The sequence below is a fragment of the Globicephala melas genome, chromosome 1, assembly GCF_963455315.2.
Source record: "Globicephala melas chromosome 1, mGloMel1.2, whole genome shotgun sequence".
Classification (NCBI taxonomy): Eukaryota; Metazoa; Chordata; class Mammalia; order Artiodactyla; family Delphinidae; genus Globicephala; species Globicephala melas.
This window is the reverse complement of record NC_083314.1, coordinates 157,814,517-157,840,115: the sequence shown is the minus strand read 5'-3', so window position 1 is coordinate 157,840,115 and position 25,599 is coordinate 157,814,517. Positions and strand designations below refer to the sequence as shown.

General features: G+C 45.4%; 1 protein-coding gene across 1 annotated transcript in view; it reads right to left on the bottom strand.

Annotated features, from left to right (window-relative positions):
• GNL2 (G protein nucleolar 2) overlaps positions 1-14,301 on the bottom strand; it is a 30,055-nt gene extending 15,754 nt beyond the window's left edge. The window contains exons 1-7 of the mRNA XM_030868899.2: positions 14,115-14,301; positions 12,337-12,421; positions 11,279-11,373; positions 9,008-9,147; positions 5,405-5,589; positions 1,402-1,468; positions 115-273 (exon numbers count right to left, since the gene is read on the bottom strand). Coding sequence (XP_030724759.1) covers positions 115-273; positions 1,402-1,468; positions 5,405-5,589; positions 9,008-9,147; positions 11,279-11,373; positions 12,337-12,421; positions 14,115-14,178 — 795 coding nt within the window. The 5' untranslated portion in view covers positions 14,179-14,301. The remainder of the gene's footprint in view (positions 1-114; positions 274-1,401; positions 1,469-5,404; positions 5,590-9,007; positions 9,148-11,278; positions 11,374-12,336; positions 12,422-14,114) is intronic.
• Between the last annotated feature and the right edge of the window lie 11,298 nt (positions 14,302-25,599).

The following is a 25,599-nucleotide window of genomic DNA, read 5'->3' as shown; positions in this document are numbered from 1 at the left end:
TAACTGCTGCCCCAACTCCTAGAGACCACGATACTGACTTATTCATGGGTAACTCAGAGCCTGCAGAAGCCGTGTGGCCTTGGTCATCTGTTCTGCATTAGCAACTGTACTTACCGTTGCCCAGGTTGGAACAAGGTCACATTTGTTAAGAACAAAAATGAGGTGTTTCCAAGGTTTCTCCTTTTTCAAGTAAGTCTCAATGTGAGGGGAACGGGTACCCATTGGATCTCTAGCATCAAGAACTTGAACTACAACATCTGATGAATCTATCACCTGCAAATTCAAAGAGGCAAAAGTGACTTGCTACAGGAGTACAAGGGCAAAATGAAAGAGAGAAGACATTTAAGGGAACCTGGGAAAAATAAAGCAACAATAGAGATAACCTCTCAACAGTCTTATGAGAAGAGCAGGTGGTAGCCAATCTCAAAGCCCAGGGATCAGTACTCAAAAAATTGTTTTCATCCTGTGAGTATCTGAAACTTGTTGAATTCCAAATAGAACTAGCTTGCATGAAACCAGTCTATTTCACGACTGCTATGTATTAGTGAGCAGAACCATTTACTTCTTTTTTTAAAAAATATTTTATTTATTTATTTATTTGGTTGCACTGGGTCTTAGCTGCAGTTCGAGGGCTCCTTAGTTGCAGCAGGCTCCTTAGTTGTGGCATGCGAACTCTTAGTTGCTGCATGCATGTGGGATCTAGTTCCCTGACCAGGGATCGAACCCAGGCCCCCTGCACTGGGAGTGCAGAGTCCTATCCACTGCACCACCAGGGCAGTCCCTCATTTACTTCTTAGACCTCTAAGCTTCCATGTTATAGATTTTGAGTATTTTACAAAAAAACTAAAAAATTTTGTGTGCTTTCGTGGTACTAGTTTCCTATCATGTTATATTTAATTACGTGACTATGCTTGAAAGTCTTCGTTACCGAGAATATTACTTGAGTGCGGACCTAAGACTCAGCCAGCTGAAGAGAACTAGACCGGGACTCAGGAGACACAAAGCCTCTTGTACTAACTACCTGGGTAAGCTGGGGAAGGTATTCAAGCTTTCTAGACTTGAATTCTCACCTGTAAAATGAGAGGGCTGGACTAAGTAACTCAAAAATTCTCATGCAGCTCTAACCATGTATAATAAATCTCAACAGGAATATCATTTTAGCAGGTAATCCAGAGAAATATTAACAGAGAATATGTGAATCTATGCAATGTGGTTGTTACTATTATATGAGTAATAAAAAAATGCAGTTATCTAGAACAATGGTAGTACGCGCACGGACACATCCATCCTGGAGGTGGAATTTGTATTGACAGAGCTTCAATAGATCCAAGTCAGTTTTCTCATATATAAGATCATGAAAGCCAAAGGAACCACTCAGTGAGACAGAATTTAAAGTCTTACCTTGTAGAGTTCACCCCATATTCTTTTAGACTGTCCCTTTTTATATATCTCTTCTTGGGCTTCATTCCTAAATAAGAAAAGACCCAAAGTGAGCAAACGAAGCACTATAAAGATTAAAAGGATGTTTTAGGGAAAACACCATGTGCCAAGGGAAAGCGGTATCAAAACTAGTATCAACATCACTAACATTAGAGAAATGCAAATCAAAACTACAATGAGGGGCTTCCCTCGTGGTGCAGTGGTTGAGAGTCCGCCTGCCGATGCAGGGGATATGGGTTCGTGCCCTGGTCCGGGAAGATTCCACGTGCCACGGAGCGGCTGGGCCAGTGAGCCATGGCTGCTGAGCCTATGCGTCAGGAGCCTGTGCTCCGCAACGGGAGAGGCCACACCAGTGAGAGGCCCGCGTACCGCAAGGAAAAAAAACAAAAAAACAAACCTACAATGCGGTATCACTTCACTCCGGTCAGAATGGCCATCATCAAAAAATCTATAAACAATAAATGCTGTAGAGGGTGTGGAGAAAAGAGAAGCCTCCTACACCGTTGGTGGGAATGTAGATTGGTACAGCCACTATGGAGAACAGTATGGAGGTCCCTTAAAAAACTAAAAATAGAGCTACCATATGACCCAGCAATCCCACTCCTAGGCATATATACAGAGAAAACCATAATTCGAAAGGATGCGTGCACCCCGATGTTCACTGCAGCACTATTTACAATAGCCAGGACGTGGAAGCAACCTAAACATTCATTGACAGAGGAACGGATAAAGAAGATGTGGTACACATATAGAATGGAATATTACTCATCCATAAAAAGGAATGAAATAGTGCCATTTGCAGAGATGTGGATGGACCTAGAGATTGTCATATAGAAGTAAGTCAGAAAGAGAAAGACAAATATCGTATAATATCATTTATATGTGGAATCTAGAAAAATGGTACAGATGAACTTATTTGCAAAGCAGAAATAGAGTCACAGCAGTAGAAAACAAACTTATGGTTACCAAGGGGGGAAGGGCGGGTAGGATGAATTGGGAGATTGCGACTGACATATATACACTACTATGTATAAAATAGATAACTAGGGCTTCCCTGGTGGCACAGCGGTCGAGAGTCCGCCTGCCGACGCAGGGGACGCGGGTTCGTGCCCCGGTCCGGGAAGATCCCACATGCCGCAGAGCGGCTGGGCCCGTGAGCCATGGCCGCTGAGCCTGCGCGTCCGGAGCCTGTGCTCCGCAACGGGAGAGGCCACAACAGTGAGAGGCCCGCGTACAGCAAAAAAAAAAAAAAAAAAAAAGAGATAACTAATGAGAACCTACTGTACAGCACAGGGAACTCTACTCAATGCTCTGTGGTGACCTAAATGGGATGGAAATCTAAAAGAGTAGATATATGTACATGTATAACTGCTTCACTTTGCTGTACAGCAAAAACTAACACAACATTGTAAAGCAACTATACTTCAATAAAAATTACAACAAAACAAAAAAAACCAACTAGTTGTAGACGGACCAAAAACTGACTTAATTTAAAAAATGACTATATCCAAATGCCCACTGACAGATGAATGAATAAAAATAAATGTCATGTATACATAATGGAATACTGTTCAGCAATACAAACAAATAAAGTACTGATACACGATACAACATGGATGACCTTGAAGACATTATGCTAATGAGATAAGCCAGATACAAAAGGACAAATACTGTACAAGTGCACTTACGTGAAGTACTATTCAAGAGAGAAGTCAAACTCATAAGAGACAGAGAACAGAATGGTGGTTGCCAGGGGCTGAGGAGAGGGGGGAATGGGGATTTAGTGCTGGATGGGTACAGAGTTTCAGTTTGGGATGATGTGAAAAAATTCTAGAGGTGGATAGTGGTAATGGTTGCATAGCCATGTGAATGTACTTAATGCCACTAAATTGGATGCTTAAAAATGATTAAACTGGGACTTCCCTGATGGCGCAGTGGTTAACAATCCACCTGCCAATGCAGGGGACACGGGTTCGAGTCCTGGTGCAGGAAGATCCCACATGCCGCAGAGCAACTAAGCCTGTGAGCCACAATGACTGAGTCTGCGCTCTAAAGCCTGCAAGCCACAACTACTGAGCCCGTGTGCCACAACTACTGAAGCCCACACACCTAGAGTCCGTGCTCTGCAACAAGAGAAGCCACTGCAATGAGAAGCCTGCGCACTGCAATGAAGAGTAGCCCCCCACTCGCCTCAACTACAGAAAGCCTGCGCGCAGCAACGAAGCCCCAACACAGCCAAAAATATATAAATAATTTTTTAAAAAGATTAAAATGGTAAATTTTGTTATGTATATTTTACCACAATAAATTTAATTTTAAAAAAAGCAACTATAATTAGGCAGTCTGTCACAGAGAATTATGAAAAGGAATCTGAACCATAATCCACACTCCACAGCTCCCACGTAGAGTGAAACTTTCTGGATAAGGTTGAGAATCTGCTCATTTACTAGCCTCAGAGACATTTACCCAATGTCCCTGGAACAAGAATAGTTTTGTTTCTCCCCCACTGCCGACGGTACCCTTTGGAGGTGGAAAAAATTCAAATCAGCAGAAGCATACAAGTCCAAATAGTTCTAAGAATAAATGAACTCGCTGCCTCTTTTTGCTTGGCCTCGAGTGCCTTGACTTTACCTCTAGGAGGCCCAGGGCTAGCGATGGACCGAGGACAGCACCAAGGCAGTGGCACTGCAGGCAGGGGACAGCACCTCTCCGCTAGGGCACCTCAGGAACACGTGAGGGAGAACCAAGAGAACGAAACTGGTAAACCCTTTCTGGAGGGTAATAAGGCAGCCGCCTATCAAAAAACTGCATATTCTTCAACGGCACTTCCCCTAAGAATTTATCTTTGGGGAACAATTAAGAATGAGAAAGAATTAGTCACATCGATGTTTCACCTTCGAGTTGTTTACCATAGGGGAAACCTCTGAACAGCATCAATGTCTAACCATGGGACTGGCCACAACAGAAACCTACTCTGACATGAAACATTATATCACTGTTGACTAAGAACTGACATGAAAAAATATATTCTTTTTCTTTCGTTTTGTTTTTTGTTTGTTTGTTTGTTTGCGGTATGCGGGCCTCTCACTGTTGTGGCCCCTCCCGTTGCAGAGCATAGGCTCTGGACGCACAGGCTCAGCGGCCACGGCTCACGGGCCCAGCCGCTCCACGGCATGTGGGATCTTCCCAGACCGGGGCATGAACCCGCGTCCCCTGCATCGGCAGGCGGACTCTCAACCACTGCACCACCAGGGAAGCCCCTGGAAATATATTCTTAATAATTTAGAAAAATATATTAAAATAAAAGCAAGTTAAAATACAGTCTTAAAGTATTACATTTATAAATAAAAACATCCAGAATAATGTATATATATACATATATATCCTTAACTGATCCTTGACCTTCTTTTGGGTATGAGCCCCTATGAAAGTATGATGAAAGTTATGGATCCTTCTTCTCCTCCCTTTCTCTATAAACAACAAAACTCCACTTCTTTTATGCATGTACATAAATTTTCCATATTATCTTCAGAGGGTCACGGAAACCTCAAAGGCCATCAATGAACTCCCCCCACCCCCAGTGGTCCAGAGGAAACCCTGATATTTACCAAAATATTAACAATGCTTAACATAAGTAGTGGAATTATGAGTGCTTATTTTCTTTTTGCTGTATTTCCAATTTAACTATATTTTAAAAATTTGTCTATGATAGAATATACTGTTATTATTATGAAGAAAGTGTTATTTCTTTTTATTTGGGGGGGAATTAAGAGACCAATAGTAAACCAGCCACCTTAAATTATCTTTAGTCTGGCCCCAACCAGTTTCACTAATTTTTCTAGTCTAAGGGAAGATCTCCACCTATGAGATAAATCACCGAGCTTCTTGCAGGTAAATAACTGTAAAGAAGATGTCCATTGCAGAAGAGCAAACGAGGAGCTATGCATGAACTTTAAAACTGTACCTCACACCAGTGTCTTCAGCTACCAAGTCACGATCCTTCCCCTGGTCATAGCTGTCAGTGGACACTTCCGCATTTTCTATAAGTGACTGCATATCACTTGCAAATAAATTTGGTCGCTTCCTCTGTGCTTTAGGGCCAAATGTAGTTTCAAAGCTTTCAGTATCAAGGATGTGCACCTTGGAGTTCTAAAGAGAAAGGAGAATTACAGGTAACACTAAGTAAAGCACTGAGAAAAAGCAAAAAGTTCAAAACCTATCTGGGAAAGGCTTTCTGCTTTCATTTTTGCAAAGCTCAACCCATACCAAAATCTACAACATGGACGCAGCCTGACTTCAAATCAGAAATCCTTATTTAAATAGCAAACGCACTTGTTCCCCTCTTCTGAAGGCTCTGTAAGCTTTCCTGGAGAAATACAAAATACAAATAGTCAAAGCAAATATGAATCGCTGTGTGTAAGACTTGCCAAAAACTCTGCTTTATTTCATTTATCATAAACTTTAGTCAAATGTAATTACTGTTACAACGCTGAAAATTAACTTCTTTTTTCTGACCCTTTTTTTTTTTAGCTTTCTAACAAGTGCATAAAATTCGCCAAATTCACAGATTTTTGTCAAGGATGATCATGCTCAAATTTGTGAGGTTTTTTTTAAACCAACTGTAGGGCCTCCCTTGTGGCGCAGTGGTTAAGAATCCGCCTGCCAATGCAGGGGATGCGGGTTCAAGCCCTGGTCTGGGAAGATCCCACAGGCTGCGGAGCAACTAAGCCCGTGCGCCACAACTACTGAGCCTGCACTCTAGAGCCCTCGAGCCACAACTAGTGAAGCCCGCACGCCTAGAGCCCGTGCTCCGCAACAAGAGAAGCCACCACAATGAGAAGCCTGCTCACCACAACGAAGAGTAGCCCCCGCTCACCTCGACCAGAGAAAAGCCCGTGCACAGCAACGAAGAGCCAATGCAACCAAAAAAATAGTAACAATAAAATAAATAAATTTATAAAAAAAAAAAAACTGTAAATGCCAACTTTTTCTTGGAAGTTAATTTCTTTCATGGCTAAAAGGAATTGCTTGCTTTGTAAGATGCATTTTAGTTTCAGATAACATTTTTCCTAATTTAGGTAACGTTTTTATTAAATGCACATGCAAAGTCTTCAGATGAAAAACATCTAGCAAAAGTCCAAAATAATAGTTTAGATGTGATAAAAGGAACCTGATCCTAACTAGAACTTGATGTGCCTGTAAAAGAGTTACAGGCAGAGGAATTTTTGAAACAGGATGAAAGTCAAACTCTGAGTTAGGATCTATCACGTAACAGTATGTTAACAGCCGGCAGAGAATATCCTCAAAAAAAACAAACACCCTCTGCCCCCCAGTACAGGCTCCTCTGTAAGCACCAGCTACGAAACACGGAAGAGAGAACAACCCAGTGGCTTCTGAACTTAACAGACACCTCTCCAACTCCTAAAGATCCTTAAGCTATTATCAGAGTCTCTAACCCATCTCTTAGTTTAGTTTTATTCACTACGCTCCAACAAGGGAACATCCCCAAACAGAACAGTCACGTTTTACATGAGAACTAGGTTCTAATGTCACTGGGAAAATTATGATCAAAATTATCCTTGAAAATCTCTCAGCCTATAACATACAATATACCTGGACCTGTGTCTATAAACCTGTACCTTAGTAAGTACAAGGTGGTAATATGTCTATACACTAAAATACAGAGACAATATAAGTTACAGTATTTACACTGTAGTACTGCTACAGAAACATAGTAATTGTAATGCACACACAGGTGAATGTGCAAAAGTTAAAAGCATATCTGGGGCTTCCCTGGTGGCGCAGTGGTTGAGAGTCCGCCTGCGATGCAGGGGACACGGGTTCGTGCCTCGGTCCGGGAAGATCCCACATGCCGCGGAGCGGCTGGGCCCGTGAGTCACGGCCGCTGAGCCTGCGCATCCGGAGCCTGTGCTCTGCAACGGGAGAGGCCACAACAGTGAGAGGCACGTGTACCGCAAAAAAAAAAAAAAAAAAAAAAAAAGCATATCTGATTTGACTCCACTGTGCAGCAAATCTCAGAATCAGATTTCATAACGAGTAGTAGATATTGCACTAAAAATAAAACAGGTAAGGTTTTGCAAGGCCAGAGCAGAAAACTCATCAGTTACTCTGAGTACCTGTCTGCACCAAAATACAAACTGCTGCAGCTGTGGGCCCTTCATTCTATGCGTCAGACATTTAAGCACTGAATTTTAGAAGCACTGAACAACTGCCACGGGCAACAAAGCAGTAAATCCATAATAGAACTTCTCTGTTCTTCTCATAAACAGGAGTCAATAGTTTGTTGAAAGATGGCTTTAGGGAGGACAGAGAGAACAAAGGAAATGAGCAACTTGTCTGTCGTTCATGAATTACACTCACGTGTCTCCCTGAAAGAAAACAGTCACTCCACTAATAGGTGACATTCTTCTAGTCTGTCATAAAACAAAGCATAATTGACAAAACCTGAGGCAATAACCAGGCCTTGGGTTTTACTTTGTTCTGCAAGTAAACACTTTTCTTTGAACTGTTTAATCCGTGTTTAATCCATGTATGCATGTCAGTGTTTTCTTCCCCTCCTCACGCTGGAACTGAAGCTCTGCGCTGTACTTATGTACATTTTTGGGAATTACTATTCAAAGCAAGTAAAAATGTGTAGGCAGGCATTAGGCCATTTCTTTGGTTCCATGTGAAACTAATTCCAGTCAAGCCAGATTCGGTCTTTACTGCACTTCTAACTTCAGTGATTAACAACCAATCTGACTGGCACCCTTTCCTTCAGCTGAAAAGACTCTCTAAGGAGCTCTCAAGAAGCTGAAAGTGCTCAACACCAAAGGTCTCCCTCCTACCAAGCCAATCCTAATTCTATGCTTCCCCAAAGTCTGATGGAACTACCACTTAAACAAGCTTGCTTACCAAAAACATTTAAAAATAGTATTGCTAATAGCCATGATCTATTTAGGTCTAAGTCAGCGGTGGCCTAAGTGCTCGCCATGTGCCAAGAGCCTCACTGGATGTTTCATCTGCATCCGGTCACCCGAAGAGGGGTCACCTTGACTTACCCGTCAGGGAAGTGAAAGCTCGCAGAGAACCCTAACTAAGGCTGCGGGAAGGGACGGAGCAAAGATTAAAATTCAGGCCTGACGGGATTCCCTGGTGGCGCAGTGGTTGAGAGTCCGCCTGCCGATGCAGGGGACACGGGTTCGTACCCCGGTCCGGGAAGATCCCACATGCCGCGCAGCGGCTGGGCCCGTGAGCCATGGCCGCTGAGCCTGCATGTCCGGAGCCTGTGCTCCGCAACGGGTGAGGCCACAACAGAGAGAGGCCCGCGTACCGCAAAAAAAAAAAAAAAAAAAAAAATTCAGGCCTGACTCCCAAGCCTGTGCTTTGGTCCACTACTATGCCACTGAACTTCTCCGACAGAATTCGGTTCATGCTAAAGGTGAGACCCCTAACAAAGGTGAAAGGAGAAGTCTCGGAAAGCAGGCCATATTCTCTATGGAAAAACAAGAGCAAAGTATGGTAGAGAGGGATGTGCACGGGTGGCCGGGGACATCCTCCATCTTACATGAGGCCGGATTCGATCATGGAGAAGAGACATGGGTAACTTGCTTTGCTTCATGACGACTTTGTATGGATCCTTCAAGACCGTGTCCATTTCCTCTTGAAATTTTTGTAGCGATGACTGCTTAATCACACGTGTGTTTCCTGTTTTACAAAAGAATGTTGCTGTTTAATAAATAGCTCCTTACAACTTCCGCCGCCTCCATCTTCCCAGGGACACAGTGAAAGGTAAGATTTTATTTATTTTTATTTTTTTAACATCTTTATTGGAGTATAATTGCTTTACAGTGGTGTGTTAGTTTCTGCTTTATACCAAAGTGAATCAGTTATACATAGACATATGTTCCCATATCTCTTCCCTCTTGCGTCTCCCTCCCTCCCACCCTCCCTATCCCACCCCTCCAGACGGTCACAAAGGACTGAGCTGATCTCCCTGTGCTATAAAGGTAAGATTTTAAATTGCCCTCACTCACCCAAACACCTGACACATCCATCCCACGTAGCCATTTTCAAACTTAAAAGAAGGAAAAAACCAGAAAACAAACCCCAAAAAAACTGCCTCTCCTGCACTCATACACTAAGAACTAATCCACCAACCCAGACACACAAAGGGTTTCAATAGTTCTCCAAGTCCAATTTCCTGACTGGATGAAACTGAAAAATAAACATCACTGAATGGAACTGAGATCTGACAAATGTCCTACTTCCTGCTAGATCTGGCAAAGAAATTTGGAGCCAATCACAGCTGATCAGTTAGCATACTCAAGAGAATCCCGAAGCACAGCACCTAAGGGTCACAGCTCTGGTTTTTAGGGTCATTAGGGTTTGAAGGCACTATTAAATTAACCAACAAAGCCCTGCAAGGGAACACAATGAAACTATGTAACACTGCTTGGAGAACACCTTGGAAGTGAGAGATCGTATTCACTAAACAGCACATTGCAGCACAAATGCCAAACTCAAGGTGAAGACGAACACACTGGCGGGCATGGTGACAATGCCAGCGGTTAAAGCTTCTATTGTACTACTTGCTGGACTCTATTCTAGGCACTTTACATAAGAGTATTTATTCATTTAATTACCACAACAGTCCTACGCAATAGGTGCTGTTTTTATCTTCATTTTACAGATGGAGAAATTGATGAGCAAACTTAAGAACCTGACCATGGCCCCAGATATGGCAGAACTAGGCCTCAAACCCAGGGGGTCTGGATCTAGTGTCACCGGACCTTGCCACCATGCTAAAGGCCTCTTGAAGGAGTTCTCTCGGACACTTTTCTGTGCTGTAGTTTCCTAGGGGGTACCAATCCCACCAAGAGACGTACGAGATGTGCAAAGGTAGTTGCCATCTGCCCCCCAGAAGAGAGGTCAAGCAGCAGGCAAAGAATGTCGTCTGACCATCTGATGTGCCCACACAGCTGGCAGTGGCTGAGGGAAAGGCTGAAAGCCCCAACAGAGATGAAGGTGGAGTTTCCAAAGGAAGAAATCCTGCTTCCCCAAGACCTCTGGAGATACGCTATTCATTCCTGGGAAGGACCAATGAGAGGTCCTTTCATTGTCACTCAGTCCAAATACAACCCCACTAAGAAAAAGTGTTTCAGAGGAATTTTAGGCTAAAGGCACAAACACGCCTGCAAGGCACCTCTCAAAGTCACCTCTCCAGGTGACTGGAAATTAGGAGAGGAGAGTTCTAATGAATGCTAGTCATTAAGGATGATCTCATCTGTCTAAGAGGTTCACTCACGGTGAACAATGATGGGCTCTTTTCAAAAAGAAGTCATTTATGGAAGCCACCGCCACGACTTTTCTCTGCACTTTTCCCACGGTGGGGACTTCTTATCTCATCCCTTTCTCATACTGTCCTTGGCAGTTCCCCTCACCCCAGATACCTGCCTCTTATTTTTATTTATTTATTTTTGGCTGCATTGGGTCTTTGTTGCTGTGCGTGGGCTTTCTCTAGTTGTGGTAAGCCGGGGCTACTCTTCACTACAGTGTGTCCAGCTTCTCATTGTGGTGGCTTCTCTTGTTGCAGAGCACAGGCTCTAAGGCGCACGGGCTTCAGTAGTTGTGGCGCATGAGCTTAGTTATTCCGTGGCATGTGGGATCTTCCCGGACCAGGAATCGAACCCGTGTCCCCTGCATTGGCAGGCGGATTCTTAGCCACTGCGTCACCAGGGAAGCCCCCAGATACCTGCCTTTTAGATACCTGAACATTCTACCCTTTTCCATACAGCACACATTTTCTAGGGTAAAAGTAGCAAAGGACCACACTCACCAAACCACTTAATGTTCGGCTCCACTCTCGCCACTGTGCCAGAAGCCACCGTTGACTGATACTGCAGAGGCTTAATCACTTTACCATGGCTGTTCCTGAATTGAGGAAGTAACAGATTTGGGTTGACAACAGAAGAAAGGCTACAGCAAAGCTGGGTTTACAGAATACGCTTTCCATCAAAAGGACCTCTTTTTTTTTTTCTCCTTCCAGTTTTAAGTGATCATGAAATACAGATTTTGGTAAACAAAAAGTACTTCTACATTCAAAACAGACTGCCCCAAAGCCACTTAACCTCTTGCAACAGAGCACGTAATGATTTCTGCTCGATGAATAACGACTAATGACCATGTTTAAAAATCTGTTTGTTTGCTTTTAAGAAAACTGCATACTTGAGTCTTTTTTGGATAATTATTTGAAGGCTAGTTTAAATGAATTTTAAGTAGAGGGTGATTTTTGCTGGAACTCGAAATTCTAAAACAAACTGCAGAGTAGGTGACTAAGGCAGATTACGTTCATTGACATTTGTGTTTTAGACACATCTTTTAGAACGGATGAAGAATCCAATTACCAAACAAATTGAATAAGACAAAATAAGACCAGGTCGCAAAATGCCACACTCAGCAAGCCCCTGTGGTAGAGGTTGCCTCAGCACATCCGAGTTGTGATGAGTTTCCAAGTGCCACAATGTTGTGATCTAAGGTTTGTCATTAGAAAAAACAAGTTTTCCGGCCGCTTTCATGACACCATCCTACATGCTTTGTTAAAGAAAAGCAGATTTCTATCTGACAGATATGTACCTTGAGATTTAACATGCCATTTGTGTAGGCCGAGGCTGTGAGGAACAAGGCTGTTGTACAGTACAGTGACACAATCACTATTTCACCCCCTACTGCGCATGTCTTTAACTCAAAATTCAGTTTATCATATAAAACGGTATTTGAAAATACACTACTCCTACCTGGGGAAAGTGGGGGTGGGAATATCAAAGGCTTAACAGGTGTCAGCTATAAGTCAAGGGCAGGAAGGGAAGGGGAGAGGACACCAGCGCCCACGCTCACCTGCGCTCCTTCTGCCTGTACATATTCAGGCGTCGGATTGTGGCCCGGTCCCTCATGTTTTGGCCTCCTGCTCCCTCAACTCGATCTAGGAAACACAGAAGTGGAATGCACACTATTTGATAGCCAACAAGTCTAAGTATAGCCATTGCTTCAAACACACCAACTAGTTCACTCAAAGCAGGCGAGCTGCCACCCCACTGCAAAATCTCCACTTTCTCCACGTGTTGCTCCAACAAAATCATTCCTGGAAGCTACATGGTATGACAGAGTTGACCTAATCTGGAACCCTCCGTAGGACTGTGTTTGAAAATGATAGTAGGTAATGTTTCTGAGCACTAATTATGGCACCGTGCTATCCACATTATAGGCATTGTCTCATGTAATCCATGCAACAATCCTACCAAGAGGGATGCATTCTCCCCATTCTGCAGGTTAAGACACTGAGGCTCAGTGGGCAAGCATCTTGTACAAAGATTTTTTGTACAAGAGCCAGAATTTGAACAAAAGCATCAGATCACCATCTGTGCTCTTAACCACTAAGACACCTACCTCTAGGTCTCAGTTTAACAAATACTGAGTGCCTGCTACAGGCAAAGCATCACAAAGACTACGATTCTGACACATAAGTGTTCCTAATGTACCAGTTTCTTAATTTCCTAATGTTTGACCTTAGTTTTATCAACAGCAAAATAGGTAGTAATTCTTGCCTTACATCTCAGAGAGAAAGAGAAGGACAAATTAGCATAGTAATACCGTCTTAGCTTCTCATTTGGGGATGCCTTTAAGTCATCTGTCTTGAAGTCATGCAGTAGAAAACAGGCAGAAATCACAGGACTGGCAGCTCTACTGCTCACTACGTGTGCCAGCTGTGACAAGACGCTTCCCCTATTTTGGCTCAGTTCTTCACCTATAACATCATGATCTCTAAGGGCCTCTTCAGGTCTAACGCTGTCAGATCCCAGTCTACACAAACTGAATAACTTATCAGCGGTCCAGGTAAAACATTCAACATGAATTAAAATCAAAAACTTTAGGCCATATTTTAATATGTTTTATTAACTAAACCCAAATGGAAGGGACTCCCCCAGAAGCTATCTTGTTCATTCTGTGGTGGAACCTCAACAAAACTCATACACATCTTCAAAAACATCTTTACTGAAACAATCGTACTTATCTGCAGCATTTTCTATGCACTTTACCGGATGCGATGATTCCAAGATTTGAAATCCACATCATCGTGGGATGATTCCAAATCTACTAGCCCTTTCTCATTTAAATGGTCAAAGCTAAGGTGGCAGGCAAGTGTGGCCAAGCGTAAAGGGCCAGCTGGGTCAGGCTACATCACTTTTAGTCTGACTTTGTCTAATTTATAGTACTTCTAGTAATTCCTTGAGCTGGAGAGCTGGACTCATACAAGACTGAACTATATTGGGGGAGGGGCTTCAACACCTGACACACACAGGGACCCAAGAAGAGGTCAAATTTAAGTGTCCCTTCCAACTCAGAGCTTCCCAGTCTCTGCACCTCACAGGTGGAGATGCCCCATGGCTGCCAGGCCTGAGTGTTCACTTTCCCGGCTTTAGAGCTGGTGCCTGCCATCTAGCCTTGACAGGCGTGCAAGACTGAGCCCTCCTCAGGGCCTATAAACAAGTAATCATCTTCTCCCTTCTCATCCCCAAAGGCCACTCTGCTTGAGGTCACTCCAAGCAAGGCCACCCGGTGTCCCTCCCTCCAAGCTTCCTCCAAGCCCCACCCTCCGCGAGCCCCGCCGCCCGTACCAGGATTTGTGCTGGCTTTAGAGGGGTTGATGGTGCTCCGTCCTTTGTACTTGGGCTTCACCATCTTGCCGACGGGACGGGGACCGGAGCGTTGGGTCCGGCCTACGTGGGGTAAAAGAGCTCGTAACTTCCCAAGCCGGGACGAAACAACCCGCCCGATCCCCGCTGGACCGCGTGCGCGGGACTACGTCACTTCCGCTCGCATCCCTTCCTTACCCTGAGTGACTTCCTGCGAACGCGAGGCGCGCGCCGCCGCACTCCAGGCTCCGCCCCCGCCCCGGCCTCTTAGACGTCGCCCTGCGTCGAACCCCGCCCCTCTCTCTCCCTAGCAACCGCCAAGCTGCCCTCCATAGCAACTGCCCAGTTACCCTGGACGCCCGGCCTAGAACTCCTAGTTGGGTCCACCCTCAAATGTAGATGCCTCTTCCCAGGCCAATGACAGAAGGTTAAGTTTAATTATCTTCTGAATTTGTCCTCTAAGCCCTTCCAAAAGTGGCCGACTACACAGCAGCCAAATACCAATGAGATCTTGTCACCCTTCTGAAAACTCCAACAGCATATCATCACTCTCAGCGTTAAAGGAGAGAGAGAGAGAGAGAGAGAGAGAGAGAGAGAGAGAGGCAGAGAGGGAGAGAAACTGAAACTCCTTGCTATCCCTAAAGAATTTTGCATGATCTGGTCCCTGCCTATTTATTTGACCTCATTTGTACCTTCCACTCTCTGGTTATTCTGACATTTACACTGGGTATTCCTTCTGCCTGAATCATCATCTCCCTAAACCTTGCATAGCTAGTTCCTTCTGGTCATTCAGTTCTCAGCCCAAATGTCACCTACAGGTAGGGCTGCAAAATTTAGCAGATAAAAAACACAGGATGCCCATGGGACTTCTCTGGTGGTCCAGTGGTTAAGAATCCGTACTTCCACTTCAGGGTGCCGGAGTTCAATCCCTGGTTGGGGAACTAAGATCCCACATGCTGTGCTGTGTGACCAAACAAACAAACAAACAAAAAAGCCAGGATGCCCCATTAAATTTGAATTTCAGATAAACAATGGAATAAGTTTTAGTATAAATATTATCTGTCCCATGTAATATTTGGGACATATTTATACTAAAAAAATTCATTGTTTATGTGAAATTCAAATTTGATTGGGCATCCTGTATTTTACCCAGCAACCCTTCCTCCTGGGGGAAGTCTTTCCTGTCTAATCTGTCTAAATCACAATCTCCCATTCTTTTGCAGTTACTCTGTTATAGTATTCTGTTTTATTTACTTCATGGCATTTATTACTAGCTGAAATTATGTTATTTACAAGTTTATCAGCTGCTTCCCCCAAAAGTAGAATGTAAGCTTCTTGAGAGCAGGGACCTTGAAAGTTTGTTCACCACTGTGTCTTCAAGACTTCAAAAAGCACTTAGTAAGGACTAAGTCCTTACTACTAAACATAGTAATGACTAAATAAATATTCACTGAATGAAGGAATGAATAGATGGTGTCTTACCTGGTGCTGCTGTAGAAAATGCCATAGACTGAGTAGCTTAAACCACAAATGTTGATTTCTCACAATTCTGGAGGCTGGGAAGTCCATGGTCAGGGTGCCCATATGGTTGGCTTCCTAGTGAGAATTCTCTTCCTGGTTTGTAGACAGCTGTCTTCTCACTGTGTCCTCACATGCTGGAGAAAGGGGGAGTGTCTTCCTCTTCCCATAAGGGCACTAATCCCATCATGGAGGTTCCATCCTCATGACCTCATCTAAACCTAATCATCTCCACCATCACCAACCCCACCACCACCCACCCCCACCACCCACCCCCGCCGACACACACACACACACACACACACATACCATCACACACACACACACACACACACACACACACACACACACACACACCATCACATCAGGGATTAGAATTTCAATACATGAGTTTTAGGAGGACACATTTAGTGAATAGCAGATGGGAATGTCTCTGCATTCCTGCGGGGGAATGAGGGCAGTAAGACCCAGAAGTTTCTGTTTTTACTAGCCAAAGTCAAGTCTCTGGATGTCTGTGTTTCAACCAAGAAGACTCCCTCTTTTTTTGGCACTTCAAGTTGTCAGGAAGTGTCCATCACTGTGCCTTCAGATTAGGTCAGAGAAGAGGTGGTTAGGCCGGAAGAAGGTGGATCCTGGGTGGGGTAGCTTGTTCCATAAAAACAAACAACTTGGTATAAAGTCAGGTCCTCTAACTGTGGGAGGGATGATTGGGTCTTTATTTCTCTGAGTCTGAAACAAACAAACCCCAAAACAATCTTTCTAGAGCAAAACCAGGCCGTGTCCTAGACAAGAGCGGGAAATACCTTCAGTCCCTTGAGACTCACTTTTATTGCCCCCAGGGCAAGTAAAATGAGCTTAAACACAAGTTTGCTTGAACGCCCTTGACCCTGACATGGTGTTTGAGGAAGTGTCTCAGAGCTGACCAGAAGCAACTTCACACCCAGTGAGGATCCAAAGGTGTCCTCTTCTGCCTCACTCTGTCCCTTTGGTCCCCCAAACAAGAGTGCCATAGCCCACTTCCGGAGAATAGACTAGGATAATGTATTTCTGATGCCTCAATTTGGTTCAAACCAGAATAAACACGAATGGCAAAAATCAGCCCATGAGCTCATTCAGGCTTTGATCAGTGACATAATTTCATTATGAAATTTTGAATCAGGCTGTTGTGAAGTCTTGCCAAGGAGTTTCATTTTCCCAGATGATATGGCGGGTTGTTTCTCTCCTGTTCTCATACTCAGCTTGTGTTTAACATACGAACTTTCCGTCTATTTTTATAATGTGATCCATCAATTCTTTTACAGCAGTGTTTGCTGTCCCCAACAACCAACCTCAGTTCTACCAGCAGATGAAAAGCCTCATCAAGGAAAGTCAAGCTAAAGTTATTGGTTTGGTTTGCCTGCCCTGCTTACCGTATGTGTAATATATTTTTCACATATATCCTTCCTCAAGTCTTGGTGATCAGAGGAGGCATGACATACCTCCAGGCCTATAATTTCTCAGCTTTAAAACTGACATATTCATCTAACTACCCAGAAAGACTGTAGTGTGGTCATATGAATTATGGTACATGAAAGCATTGTATACCCAGTACACACCATGTAGATGGGATGCTTTCTCTTTTCCTCCAGACCCAGGGTTAGCTTCTCTCTCCCTGGAATCTTGCTCCTAGTAAGCACAGGTGTGTGTGAATGGGAAGATCCCAACAGGAATAGAGCAGAAAGGTGGTTCAAAATGCCAAACTTTGTGCCAAGTTCTGATAGGAAAGAAGGAACTGGTGTTTTCACAGGAAGCAGAGAATCTTGACCTCACTTCCTTCTTCATTCTGTAAAAACTTTTTCATTGGGATCTAACGGACAAGTAGCAGCAGCTTCTAAAGAGATTTTTTGTCAAAGTGTGATCAGAAACACTTGGGGGAGTTGGTAAAAAATGCAGACTTTCGACGGGTTTCCCTGGTGGTGCAGTGATTGAGAGTCCGCCTGCCGATGCAGAGGACACGGGTTCGTGCCCCAGTCTGGGAAGATCCCACATGCTTCGGAGCAGCTGGACCTGTGAGCCATGGCCACTGAGCCTGCGTGTCCGGAGCTGCAACGGGAGAGGCCACAGCAGTGAGAGGACCGCGTACCGCAAAAAAAAAAAAAAAAAAAGAAAAAAAATGCAGACTTTTTAAAAAATTGAAGTACAGTTGATTTACAATGTTGTGTTAATTTCTGCTGTACGGCAAAGTGACTTGGTTATACATATATAGACATTCTATTTTATATTATTTTCCATTATGGCTTATCACAGGATATTAAATATAGTTCCCTGTGCTATCCAGTAGGACCTTGTTGTTTATCCATTCTATATGTAACACTTTGCATCTGCGAATCCCAAACTCCCAGTGCATCCCTCCCCCACCCCACCCCTGGTAACCACACGTCTGTTCTCTGTGTCTGTGAGTCTGTTTCTGTTTTGTAGATAAGTTCATTTGTGTCATATTTTAGATTCCACATATAAGTGATATCATATGGTATTTGTCTTTTTCTGATTCACTTCACTTAGTAGGATAATCTCTAGGTCCACCCCTGTTGCTGCAAATGGCATTATTTCATTCTTTTCATGGCTGAGTAATATTCCATTGTGTACATGTACCACATCTTCTTTATCCATTCATCTGTCGACGGACATGTAAGTTGCTTACGTGTCTTGGCTATTGTGAATAGTGCTGTTATGAACACAGAGGTGCATGTATCTTTTTAAATTATAGTTTTCTCCAGATGTATGCTCAGCAGTGGGATTGCTGGATCATACGGCAACTCTAAAAAATGCACTCTTGCGCTTCACCCGAGAGCTACTGAAATCTGACCCTCTGGAGGTGGGGCCCAGGTAACATACGTTTTAAAGAACTTCTCAGATGATTCCTGGGTACACAGAAGTTTGAGATCTGAAAAGCAAAGTCTTTCCCCAAAGTCCCCCTGAGGCTTTCTGATGAGCTGACTGGAAGGCAGTCCTAGTAAGACCCAGCTCCTTTCCCACCTATCTTAGATCCTCTCTTTTTCTCTCAGCAGAGCCAGGGTGAGGAAGGCTGCGGCAGTGTCTTGCGCACTCTAAAAATATATGTCTTGGCTCTGCCCCAAATGCCTTGATATTTATGCTGCAGCCTGAGGGTCGTTATCCTTTGGCAATGATCCATCGTAAGGCCATTTGCTCTTAGTTAGTGCCAGCTTGTTGGCTTAGCCTTCCCGGTTGAACTGAGAGCAGAGCCTTCTCTATTCAGTTTCCTGTGTCTCTCTGGCAAGTACTGATGAAGTGACCCCTGCCTGCTGGGGCCAAGAGCTGGGCCCCGGGAGTGGCTGCTTCTCAGAGTGAAACAGTTACCAGCTCCAGGATCCTGGAAGAACAGAGAAGCACTCGGAATACATTTTTAGAGTTTTGTTACATTTGTAGAAAACAAAAAGAGACAGTCCTTGTTCAGACAACCTCAACAAGGGAATACAAAAAAATAAGGTGTGTTCAATTGGAGCTTCGTGGACCAAACTGCTCTCAGTTTTCAACCCAGGATGCCAGGGAAGTTTTAGACAAGCTTAGAGCAAGCTGATGGGCTGGGTGGCTATGGAAAGGTATCAAAAGCTGAGAGATTCACCCCTGGGAACCCCAAGAAACTTCTCTTCATGGATGATGTATCTGGTCACCACTTCTAAGTGGGAAAAACAGAGTCTATATTGGTCTTGGCATTCATCTCATTGCTGGGTAAGGAGCTCTTCAAAAAGATCCCCAGATTAAGCTTTGGAAACATAACTAGCAGCATTTTTCTCCTTCCTATCACCGAAGCCCTGTGGCCCTCAGCATACTCTGCTTATGAAAATCTGAGAAGCAATTTTATGAGCTGCTATTAATGGCCTCTAATTTTCAGACTGGTTTAGATAACTCAGGATTGCTGGCTGTGTCCTGAGAAGTGAATCCAGAGCACACACTGATGTGGGAATTTGAAGGATAATTCCAAATCGTAGATAAGTGTTTAAGCTCCAAGGAGGCTGGAGGGCCCATATTAAGTCATCTTCCCAGGATCAGTGTGTTTCCTATTACACTTGATATCTATCTGTCCAATGATCCTTTTGATTTTTAAGCCATTAGACTAAATCTCTGTGTAAATCTTTACCCCCTCCTCTCCTGCCCACCACTCCCTTTTCCTTAGGGAAGCACTTTTTTTAAATGTTGACCAGGTACCTTAGATTGTTTCCAGAAGAATAATGTCACATAAAGAATCTGAACTCGAACTCCTGAAACCAATGTGTCAGGGGGACCTCTGTCTGTCAGAAGGTCAGCCTTGCCCTAGGGGCAACTTCTGCCCAACAAGACCCCGAGGTTTTCCTTGGCCTCCTGTATCCCTCTTGCTCCTTTGTCTGCTCTAGTCTAGACTGGGAACAAAATCTTACTTCCAAAAGAGAGACCTAGACTGAGGTATGGAAGAAAGTGAGGACAGATACCTTCTCAAGCAGCAGAGGAAGAAGTGGTCAAAACCTTGATTTCAGTATTTTTTTAGAGCCTTGATTAGAAAAAGACAGATCTGCCAACTCCCTCATCTCAGGAAAAAGCAATCCTTCCAACTCACTGTGTAACCAGGTTGGAGGAATCTTCTAGATGCTTTAAACGTCTATTCGAGAGACTTTAGAGCTGTCAGTTTCGCTTCTAGCCAGAGCTGGGCAAATCCCTAGGATGCTTGGCCACTGTGCCTAGGACCTGGGGACCCAGATTTCTGCTGTGTTCCCCTTCCCCCACCTCACCAGCGCACCGGGCATTAGCCAAGTAGCTTATTTCTGAGGGCAGGGGTAGGCAAACCACAGCCCTCCCACCAAATCCCAATAGCCGCCTGTTTCTATAGGGCTTGTGAGCTAAGAATGGTCTTCACATTTTTAAATGGTAGAAGAAAATAAGAATAATATGTTGTGACACCTGAAGCTGATAAGAAATGCAAATTTCAGAGTTCATAAATAAAGTTTTATTGGAACACAGCCACCCCGTTTGTTTACAAACGGTCCACGACAGCTTTGGCACGACAATGACAGAGATGAAGAGCCGCCCTGCAAAGTCTAAAATACTTACTCCCTGGCCCTTTACAGAAAAAGCTTGCCCACGGCCGAGTCCTGGGGCTCTGGTGTGTGTTCCGCGCGTTGAACAGGCATGTAACCGACTAGAGCGGTCAGTTGCCATTGCCCTCTGAGAATGAAAGTTGCCAGTCTCAACATGGAGTTACAGTTATTTTTTTCTGCCCTGGGAATTCAAAAGATGGGGTTCCCTACACATCTCAGTGTAGCTGATGCTCTAGTGGACCAGCAGGGGGCTCTCTGCAGAGGTTTACGTTTCATGGGGAGGGGTGCAGAGGGAGTCTGCATGGAGGAGAATAGGGGTCTGGGAAGAGGGACACTGGCCAAGGATTTTTTTTTTTTTTTTGGAGCCCAGAGGAGAAGGGAGCTTCAGGCAGAAATCCAAAGAGCCCCTTTGTCCAGAGTCTGTGAGATGGGCTTTGGTGATCTTGAGGCAAAGAATTTCAGCTTTGCCCAATGAGGTTTAGGTGCACTGGGATCTTCAAGGTCTGCACCCAGGGTAGGCAGCTGCAGGAGCATCCTGAGGTAGCCCCCCGGGGCCCAAGGCTGGTGCACACACCGGCAGCCAGGCAGTGGTGAGGTGGCCTTGAGCTGCTTCACAGCAATGACTCATGAGGGTCTGCAGGGGAGAGGCAGGGCCCGGTGGGTGCCCGTGAGGACCCTACGGCGTTATTTGTGAGCACATAGGACCCATGCCCTGGATCCTCCTCCTCTTCTTGATAAACAAGTGAGACCTGAACAGGCTGGGTGTCAGGGTACGCTGGTGGGGAAAAGGACAGGCAAAATGTGAGTTTTTACACAGCTCGGCGGTAGTGCAGCCAAACTCCCTAAGTTCAAGTCCTGGCTCCACTGTTTATAAGCTGTGTGTCCCTGCTCACTTCCCTTTACCTCTTCGTGCCTCAGTTTTCTCATCTGAAAAATGGGCATAACAAAAGTACCCACGTCACAGAGCTGTGTTGAGGATGAAGTGAGGCAATGCAAGTAAAGGGCTTAGGATAGTGTAAGTGCTATATAGATGTTGGCCATTGTTATCATAAGTGTGTCTCCAACTATAACCGTAGCTTCGCAGCTTCGTAAGACTTGGGAAAGGACAGGAAATGCAAGAATGAATCCCACAGTCTCTGCTTTCAGGAGCTAACGTTGGGCTGGGGACACTTAGAGGTGATAAAGTTTTATAGACAGTCCATAGAAACACAGAGGGAGGGCAGCACCTTCACGTAAGATTCAATCTGGGGATGAAATATGAGTAGCTCCACAGATGAGACCCTGGAGGAAGAACATTTTAGGGAGAGGGAACAGCATGGACAAAGGCACTGACGTTTGAAAGTTCATTGGTACTGGGCACCATTGAGTAGTTCTGGGCAGAAGAGTAGGTGGGATGGGGGATGGGAGTGGAGGGAGGTGACTCTGGTGAGCTGGGTTGTCACAACCAGTGGTGGCCAATGACAAAGAGATCTTGGTCCAGTGCCCTAATGAGCTTTGATGCTGGCCTTATTTTTACTCCCAGAAGGAAAATGGAGTAAGTCTTATCAATAGCTATGATCTCCAGGAATAATATGAGAATAACACATTCAAGCGAGACTTTTTCATTCATTCACTTTTTTGCATTCACTTGACAAACATCTAGCCTGCAATAACAAAAGACAAATGCAACTGGTGGAAAATATAGGGGACATGTGTACTGAGCAAGGGCTGGCTGTGAAGGACCTGGGGCTGCACATCGAAAGGAAAGAAAGACACAGAATGGTGGTGGGAGGGGGCTGGAAAAGCTCTGAGGGGAGCAGTAATGTTAAAGTTGGTCCACATGGAGAGGAATCAGAAGGACCAACAGGGTGAAGGAGGTTTTTTAGAAAAAGAGGGAAATGGGGAGAGGGGAAACCATGGGAATGCAAAGAGAATGTGTTTGTGAGAAATTGAGATGCAATGTCTGTGGACATTTTGTTGGTTTGGTGGTGGGAAAAGAATTATAAGTATGCATGGTCGGCAAATACCTCATACAATAAAATACCTTGTGAGAATGGAGGTGAGGGCATGGGAGAAATCAAACAGTCTTCAGCAATGGTTCTGCCCTTGGGAGACAGGCCAAGTACATATTCAAGGCAGTTGTTGCCCGTCTCCCAGCCGCTGGGTCAGATCCGAAGTCTGAACCAGAAGGGTTTTCTGGGTATCTCAACCAGCACAAGCAGCTGATGGGCCATCATCATGCTTTTCTGTCTGCTCCCTTCCTTCCATGTGGAGTCCAGCCTTTGAAAGGTGGCTGGAGAGACCAGGATTCCACTTGATGGCCAAAGAGAGGTGACTCCAGCTTCAGGCCAGTCCCAGAGTACGGCTCACTTTGGGCTTTGCTCTGCCTTTGGCTCCCCGGCCCCATGGCACAACAGATCAAATGAGTAGAGAGCAGTCCAGTGCCCTCTAGGATGTGGTTTCCTCATGCCCCAGGTGAAAAGCACAGAAATGACACACTGGCCCAAACCAGGAGCGATTATCCAAACGTAAAGCCCTCAAAGATGAATCGAACGATAGAGATGTTCAGATGAAAATGCTGGGTCCTGCAATCACGAGCCTGCTCCTCACTTGGCCTTGACACCCGAGTCCTCCCCCTTTGAATCCTCCAAGATGAGACAGTGGGTTCGACAGCCCACATGGCCATCTGCACGTGCCCTCCCGGCAGCCCTGGGACCAGCAGAGCCAGAGCTCATGGGGCCGTCAACTCAACTTCCCCAGCTTCTTTGCAAGTCAGTGTCTTGCTCCGGCTCCCAATCCTTGAAAGTACACTTCTCATGGTCCCTGGGATTGTGACACCCTCATTGTCACCACCATTGCCAAGGGAGCCATCCAGCACTGGCCTGGGAAAGCACTTTTCTTTGTTCCTTGAGCTGCCAGCTTGTTTGACAGGCTTGGATCTGGTCTGGCTGTCCCAGCATCACTTAACCCCCTCCGCTGCTCCCAAATCCCTGTTCCCCCTCTTCCAGTTCCCCTGCCCTGAAGGCTGCCGGCTTATTCCTTTTGGAGATGAACTCATTGTTGACTTTAACTCACTTCGATGTTTCCCAGGGAAGCATGCTGGCGGGAGGCCCACCCCAGCTCCTAGAAGAAGACAGCAGGGCCGGTGCCAAGACTGGGTGCCAGGGGCCTTGGAACTGCCAAAATGCCTCCCATTTTATGGACAGGCCTGGCTCGACCTGAAGACATTCCAAGTACTTAATCAGCAGCCCATGGTACATATTGGGTTGCAGAGGGAGCCCTCAGAAGCCAGCCCTTTCAGGAGATGAAACTCAGCCAGAGGAAGGAACCGGCCTTCTCCATGGGCCAGGCTGATGCTCCGCAGATGGAAAAAGTGCCTCCCAATAACAATAATCAATAACCAAAGGCTGGCAGCTGCTGCGGCCTGGCCTGAGGGGCCCTTGGGGGTCTTGACTCTGCCCTCTTTCCCGCACAGGACTGAGTCCAGCCAGGAATCCATCTCACCCACTACCCTGCACCAAGCTCCGGGAGAGCGAACAGGCGAGGGAGGAACCATTTTTCACATACTTTCTCTTTAAAAATGTAGCCCTGTTTCGCAATTTCCTACTTAAGCTCTGGAAGGCTCTAGGGTAGGACCCAAGCCACCCACTCCAACCACTGGTCTGGGTCTCTCGTCCTCCCCACCACTAACCTGATAAGCTAGAGGTGGGAGAGAAAGGTAGGGACCCAGGTTGAGCGGCTCTCCCACCCTCCCCATCAGGGCTGCTGACCCGGGGTCTATTTGATGCCGAAGCCAAGCAAGGCTCCAGGCAAAACCTGTTTATTCTTCACCCTGTGTCAGCTCTTTCCCTAGGGAGAGCCAGGAGGGACACCACACCGAAGCAGGTGTTCCCAGCTCTGGTATGCTCCGTCTCAGCAACCCCTGAGGCACCTGATCTCCAGATTTTCTCTACAGCCCTGTAACTAGGCTTTTGTGCCGGCTCCCTTTTACTAGCCAGGCAGCACTCTAGTCCCTTTGCAATGAATCCATCTAATCCTTCAGAAATGGGACCTGTTCTCTCTGGTTGTTTTCTCCTTCCTTACCGCCGTTCATCAGGGTTTTCACCGTTTAGATCTAATCTGGACCACAGCTGGAATCAGGGGCAAAAACCCGCCAGCACCTGGATTACTGGCCCTGGGTCAGGGACTTGAATGGGGCCCAGGAAGCTGACCTTTTTCCTAAATTCTCTCTGTGCTTCCAAACCAAACCAAACCAAACAAACCAGGGTGGAGCGGGGGGGAACATACTTAAAAAAACAAACTCAGAAAACACAATCCCATCACCCGAAATACTGAAATGGAAAACAAATGCATTCTCTGGAGAATTGATCTGAAACATACCAGAGCTGGCACTGGGTAAGGTGGCCAGAAATGTGTTAGTCCGAGCAAGTCTGCGACCCTGTAGAGGAAAAACTTAACATTTTCCAAATGACACTGTGACCAGATAACAGCAGTATGCACATCACATGCTATTGTTGCCTAAACCTGGGAGTCGGGTTAGGAATCTTTTTCTCTTTTTAAATATTTGTTTATTTGGCTGCGTTGGGTCTTAGTTGTAGCATGTGGGATCTTCGTTGCAGTGTGTGGGCTTCTCTCTAGTTCCAGAGCACTGGCTCTCTAGTTGTGGCGTGCGGCCTCAGTAGTTGCGGCACGTGGGCTTAGTTGCCCCTCAGCACAGGGGATTAGTTGCCCCGTGGCGTGTGGGATCTTAGTTCCCCAACCAGGGATCAAACCCACGTCCCCTGCATTGGAAGGCCAATTCTTAACCACTGGACCTCCAGGGAAGTCCCCGTGTTAGGAATCCTGACATGACTCCTCTCTCCAGCACACCCTCACTCTGAAAATCACAAAATGTGACTTCT